This window comes from Morone saxatilis, unplaced genomic scaffold (genome assembly GCF_004916995.1).
Source record: "Morone saxatilis isolate NCDOM2014 unplaced genomic scaffold, NCSU_SB_2.0 Contig14, whole genome shotgun sequence".
Lineage (NCBI taxonomy): Eukaryota > Metazoa > Chordata > Actinopteri > Moronidae > Morone > Morone saxatilis.
In genome coordinates this window covers 8,985,818-8,992,786 of record NW_023339696.1, presented here as the reverse complement: position 1 = coordinate 8,992,786, position 6,969 = coordinate 8,985,818, and the positions used below count along the sequence as shown (strand labels likewise).

Genomic DNA, 6,969 nt, shown 5'->3' with positions numbered 1-6,969 from the left:
AACTGTGGTTTTTAGTTTTTAAGTTTACTTCTAAGTGTCATGTTTGTCTTTTATTAACTGTGGGAGAGAGAAAGAGAGAGAGAGAGATTTCCACGTAATCTGACAAACCAGAAGAGCAACATAGAGCTGCAGTGATCGACAGCCATAATTACACACAAAAGCATATTGAATACAAACAGGAGCGAAAAAATCACTTGGCAACGTTTTGCAGAAACCTGGTTGTACCTGGGGGCAAACTGATAGGGTGGCAATATCACTTTCTTCCTTCTTCTTTTGAAATAACAAACACATTAGATGTCACCGAGCTCTAATTCCTCCTGAGGGCAAATCAGAAAAAAGAAAGGAAAAAAACCCTCAAGGGGTCAGACGGAGGAGGGAGTAAAATCGTTGAAGGGCACAAACATTATAGACCAACCCACTGCATGTTGAGTCCTGCCCTGCTCTTTTCCCACATCATACTCACATGTCGCTGTGGAGCGGTGAGAGACTGAGTGCGCGTCCTCCCCCTGTCCTCCTCCGGCCGTGGGATCCCTTCTGTCGTTGAGGTTTCACTGGATATTTACACGCTTTTACAGGTGCGTGAAAGAGTTTGTTAAAGTCTCGTTTTTAACCGTGTTGTTCTGATATGATGCCTAAAAGAGGCGTGAAATGCGTCTGTGCGGCTGGGTGATTCATTTATGGTGACTTTACTCTGTGCGAGTGGTCATTTTTAACTCTCAGTAGCTGGGACTTGTAGACTTTGGACGTTATTAATGAATACAAACCTTTTTTTTTTTTTACTGTATGCCTCTATGTAGAAACTATTAATCAATAAGATCAGTCTTTACAATTGTCTGTAACAGTTTAATTTGCCGGTTTGGATACTTTCATGCGTATTTACGCATAAATTAAAAAACTATATAATGACAATAAAGCTTAAGAGTTAGTTTCTAGTTGTTTTCCTTTTTCCCAGACGTGGGTTTAAATCATGACTGGCAGGAAAACACTCCCATTAACGTCAATGTATTTTTAAAAAGAAAGTTAAATTAAAACTTTTTAATCCCACTGAAGCCATAACCCTTTTTTCCCTACAGGTTATTACTGCATGTTCCGCACTGGAGGCTCTCCCCCTCATTAACCATGCAGATATGATCGCTATTATGTCCAATAATCATGTATTCTGGATATTGTAGAGGGTTTCTAAATTAATGCAATATTCCATTTCCTATCGTTAATAATCGCGTTTGGTAACTTTATCTCCCTCTTCTTCACTGCAGACTGGCTCTCATCGCCTCCTAGTGCGCAGCCCGGGCATTGAAAACGTCTGATTTTTGGTGGAAAATTTCTCAAACCACAGGAAATCCTACTTGATAGCTTCAAAAGGAGCACTTTTTGCCTCTACATACAACAGCTGACTGCCTCTGTCTTTTTAAAAAAACAAAAAAAACAAAGAAGGAAATGCACAACCAGAGGACTATATGACACCTTCTCTGTGGATCTAATCATCAACTCAGAAAAGAAAAAGGCATCTACCCTCTGGAAGCTCCAAATAATGGCCACAGAGACTTTCCACGCTGCCTATGCTGCTGAGCACCCGTCAGCAATGCCCGTGTCCCCTTCCGAAGGGAATCTGCTTCGGATGTTTCGCGCGTACCAGAGCAATGAAGTCATCATTGAGCATTACAACTACACAGGCAAACTGAAGGAGAACAAATACAAGGAAGGACTCAAACCAGAGGCCATAGCTTTCCTGCTCGTGTGCCTGCTTATAGTTGTAGAAAACGCAGTGGTGCTTGTGGCGATCTGGAAGAATAAGAAGTTCCATCTGCCCATGTACTACTTACTGGGCAACCTGACTCTATCTGACCTGCTCGCAGGCTTCACTTACATGGTAAACATCATCATGTCTGGTGCCAACACATTATACATGACCCCGGTGCTGTGGTTCCTGAGGGAGGGGGGTGTGTTCATCATGCTTGCCGCCTCCGTCATCAGCCTGCTGGCCATTGCCATTGAGCGCCACGTGACCATGGTGAGAATGAAGCCGTACCAGGGGGACAAACAGGGGCGAATGTTTGCTCTGATTGGAGCGAGCTGGGTGCTGTCTGTGTTCTTGGGCATCCTGCCGGTCCTGGGCTGGAACTGCATGGGGCAGCTGGACCAGTGCTCCACAGTCCTCCCGCTCTACGCCAAGAGTTACATCCTCTTCTGTATCACCATCTTCAGCGCCATCCTCATGTCCATCGTGGTGCTGTACGTCCGCATCTTCCGCATTGTCAAGTCCAACACCCAGCGCCTTGGCTCAGTCCCACAGCGCAAAGGCCTCTACCGCAAGTCCCAGAAGTACATGGCCCTGCTGAAAACGGTCACCATAGTCCTTGGGGTCTTCATCGCGTGTTGGCTGCCCCTCTTCATCCTCCTCCTGCTGGACTTCTTCTGTCCAGCCAAAAGGTGTGAGGTGCTCCTGAAAGCGGACTATTTCCTGGGCATCGCTATGTTCAATTCCCTTCTTAACCCCATTATCTACACCCTGACCAGCAAGGACATGAGGAGGGCCATCCTCAGGCTGCTCTGCCGACCCTGCCTCTTAACTAAAGACGGACAGGTGAAGAAGATTGGGATGGCCTTCCTGGAGTGCAGCACGAGTAAGACTGATGCGGCCTCTCACAGACTGGAGGGACTGGAGACGACAGTATCCTCTGGTAACTTAACACCCTCTACTATCAAGGCCATTTACCCCAGGATGTCGAAAACATGACACGGTGGCTCACTTAACACTGAGAGCATTCAGACTCGGACTACTGTCACAGCCAGGCTGCTTCTCTCCAGTCTGAGTTGCATAAGTGTAAACATGTATGACAGGAGCTGAAGATTTGTGTTGCACTAAAAGTTAAGGTATTAATCTTCATGGAATAGAGCAAGCTCTATGTATGTGATAGATGTCCAAACTGGGAGAAAGACATTCACTTTTTCAACTTTATGTACATGTTTTCCATTACAGCTCAATCATGAAAAACAGGAAATGTCAATGCATTAATAGTAGCTGGCAGTTTCTTGTGAAAAACCGCATTACATTTGTCTTTTAGACATTAAAAACAAGGCCAGTATTTGTCAAGGGACTCCCCTTCTGGAGTTTGATTTTTTTATTAGTGTTTGCTTTTGCACCTAAAATGAAATCAAAGACTGTGTGCAGACGCTTCACATAAATACTTCCAATCATGCTGCACATCTGCTACACCGTGGCCAAAGCCCAAACATGAGATTTATCCTTATCTCCTCTCCCTGTGTAGCATATAATGATATGTTGTTACAAACACAGAGCATCCACACCCAAACTCGGCTGCCAAAACCATGTAATTTCTGCCATGTGAGTTTTGGTCAGCAGTAATTCTGGGCAGAGGTCCTCTCGGCCGAGATCAGAGGCTCAGCGGGCTGGAGACGCACTAAACACGTCATATGGAGGGTTGGTGCTGAGCGGTTTGCAGCTTTGGAGGTCCCTTCGACATATGTAGCGACACATGATGAATGACTAAAAGCAATAAAGCTGACAGTGGAGGTTTGTTGACGCCTTTTTGGTCCAAAGAAGTAGAACATCACAGAGATATGATACAGTAAAGCTTGTGGACAATAAGAACAAAAGACAGAAGAGTCTTTTTCTTTTTGGAGAACATTCATCATGAAATTATATTAATACATTTTTCTTGTGAGAAAGCGCAGCTCTAATCTTGTCCCACACGGCAGAAATCTGTTAAACCCACACACAAAGAGTGTTTGGGCTTCAAAGTGAGGGGGAATTTCATTGTAGTCATAATGACACAAAACCAAATATTATTGTACATAAATGTAAAGAGAAAAATTTATTTACTGACTTTTTTTTAGTATTCTTTGTAAATATCTGTAGCCTTTTCTAATCTCATCAGAACTGCATTTTGTATTGTAAAAACCCCACTTAAGTTATGATGCCAGTTTTATATCTGCACTGAATAAAACATATGTGAATGATGTTTACATGGTGGTTTGAAAATTCATTTCATCCTGAAATTTTCTTTCTCAGACAGGTCTCAATAATTTGTCTGAAAGTTCTCATCTCTCACTGCCCAACATCCTTCCCATTTGTATATACACACACACACATACTGTATGTATAGCACTCAATATTGTGATATTGCTATAAGATGATATAACCAGAAATAAAATCTAATATAAATTAAAATATATTGTGCTATTTTTTATATTATGCTATATGCTGTTGAATTTTTTTTCTGTGATTTTTATACAATTTTGATATTATCTCATTAAATGTGAATAATTTGTTATAAATACTGAAACAATGAACTATTGGGAGATGTGAATCTCTTTTGCTTTAACAAAAATTAATTATTCCTTTTGCCCCAAATGAATACACAAATTTGGGTTTATAAAACACAGATTGACCAGAAAAACAGAAACAAATGTCCTTGTAATAAATTAAACCTTGCTGACACTGTACAACAGAGGTCTTAACACCTCGCTAACTTCTGACATCATAGTTAAGGATGATGCATTAGATCCAATCCATTATCACTTACTCCCAAGTGAGCTGATGTTTAGTTATAAAAGTACACTAGTTAGTAGTACCAAGTTAAGCATTAACAGGTGAGTAAAATGAGTGTGCCACTTGTTGAGCGTTAACACGAGGCTTCAACAAGGCAGCGATAAAAGGAAAAATAAAGACAAGCACATAGAACCCCTTCTCCATTTAAACCACCTGTTAACCACTTGATATGATATGTGCCTGTGGCTGAGGTACAGATGAAGTTGCAGAAACAAGGCAGTGTTAGCTGTCAGCTGCTGTTTACCGTAAGGAAACCACATTTTGGTGCTTGATTCTTCCAAGTTATGGTACGTGTGAGTATGAGCCTCTTCAACAACCGTACGTCACCCTGCCCACTCTTAACCACTCGCCATGCTTCAGTGGTACGCAACCATGGCGTGAAGTCTTTTTCAAAGAAGGTATAACTTTCGGTTCACAGTAGAGCAGACGGGTAAATAATAACACATCACACACTACGTGGGTGTTGTCAGTGTTTCCTGGTTTAGATTCCAGCATCCTGTTCTATAATGCCAATGTTTTTTGCTAACTCATCACTATCATGCCTGAATTTGGACAAATTACAGAGATGAATTTAATTGTTTTGTATGGTGCAGTGACATTTATTGATGCCTATGGCAATAATGTATTGGCACAGGTTGATATCTACATACATCAGTGCTTAAAGAATAACGCCAAATAAAATGTAAGTATTAACAATATTACTGTACAAAACAGTAACACTCATTATAGTCATTACAGGTTTTAGCAGACTGGGGGATTGTTGAGGTCTAAAATCCCTGATTTCACTGAATTGTTAGGCAATTAAATAGCGAAAGAACATGAAAATGACAAGAATAGTGTTTTGTATAGTTCATTAAAAGGTCAAAGGCAATTTGTTCCAGTGAGAATAAAAGCACCAGTAGTTTGGTGACATTCAGCTCATTGTTATGATTGGTGAAACTCGTGGGAAAATTAGGTCAAATTAGCAGAAAAGTTACAGTGACTGGACAAAAATTGCAAAATGGTCGTGCAGAATTCATAGGGATTGGTATATCTGCATGAATTGTTGCACTGCAACTTGCTGGAGGGACTGACATCTGTCAATGTGAGCCAGGCTTACATTGCCAAAACCAGATTCAGTGACAATGGGGGGCACATGAAAAGCTCAACTAATCAGCTAACTCAGCTAAATTGTATTTTGAATAAAAAAAATATTTGTGTTAGGGATGGAAAATAAACCAGAGGCAAAAAGGATTACATAGCAGTCTGAAGCTGTTCTTTAGTAAATGTACAACCAGTAAGCTACCCATCAACCTGAGTGAGTGATCACCCACAAGTTACAACTGACTGAGTTAAATAATTCAGTAAAAGTGAGCAAATGATTTAAATTCTTAAAAGTAAGGATGGATGGTTGAAATAGATGTATTTAATTATATCAGTAAAAGTACTGATATAATTATTAATTAAAAAATAGTTGACTAGTTAGCTAAATGTATGGATATACAAGTGAAATAGTTTGTTTCTGCCTCCAGTAGTATGTGTGCAAATGGCAAAGCAACCGAAACACTGAAAGATAAACTGTATGAAAAATATATTATCCACATTTGTATAATTAATAGTTAAAAACACCTTGTTTATAATCCATTAATAAGAACACATTTGGATTAAGACTGGTAATGTTGATGAAGGGGTACTTGAGTTCATCTGACAGGATTGTGGCGGTACATCGGACATAAAAAGGGTGAAAAAAAAAAAAGATTCTTCCTCAACAAATGGGTTCTGCTCAGTTGTCTTCTCTAACTCTATTAAAAAAAAACTGCACAGGCATTTATCTCTCTGCAATGTCTCATCTGGCATTTACAGAACATAACAAAACAGTTCTGCAGCGACATCTAGTGGCCAACTCTCCACTCGTCCTCGTCTGACACTAGAAAATGTTGCTGAAATACAATTAGAGCAGGGCTTCCCAAGCTTTCTCATGTGAAGGACCTCCACAGTAGATGCACATTAGACCACGGATCCTCAGCTTCAGAGCATTTTGTAGCAAGTAACTGAGCAATTTTGTTTATTTTTAGGTTTCAAAATTATAAAGTCTTCATAGTCAAATGTGTCACAATTGGAAAACAGCAAACACTATTTTATCCCCTTTAAAGTTTTCTAGGGACCACCTAAAACCCAGTCAAGGACCCCTTTTGGTCCCTGGACCCCAGTTTGAAAACCACCACATTAGAGAATAACTAATAATCCAAAAGGTCTCAGATATTTAATGTTTCAAAACAATATAAATGTAGAGCACAAAAGAAAACAAACACATTTACAGACAAACAAACAATAATAATAACATTTCTGACAGCAGCTGTCTGTCTGTCATCTACCATTCAGTGCTGACGAAGCCCCACAGCTGGTCGCTTACGTCG

At 40.4% G+C, this 6,969-nt stretch overlaps 1 protein-coding gene across 1 annotated transcript; it reads left to right on the top strand.

Moving 5' to 3' along the window:
* The first annotated feature begins 418 nt into the window (after positions 1 to 418).
* On the top strand, positions 419 to 3,987 carry s1pr5a (sphingosine-1-phosphate receptor 5a). Its single transcript, XM_035655322.1, has 2 exons — positions 419 to 575; positions 1,257 to 3,987. The coding sequence occupies exon 2, from the start codon at positions 1,532 to 1,534 to the stop codon at positions 2,735 to 2,737; it is 1,206 nt and encodes a 401-aa protein (XP_035511215.1). The 5' UTR covers positions 419 to 575; positions 1,257 to 1,531; the 3' UTR covers positions 2,738 to 3,987.
* The last annotated feature ends 2,982 nt before the right edge of the window (positions 3,988 to 6,969 follow it).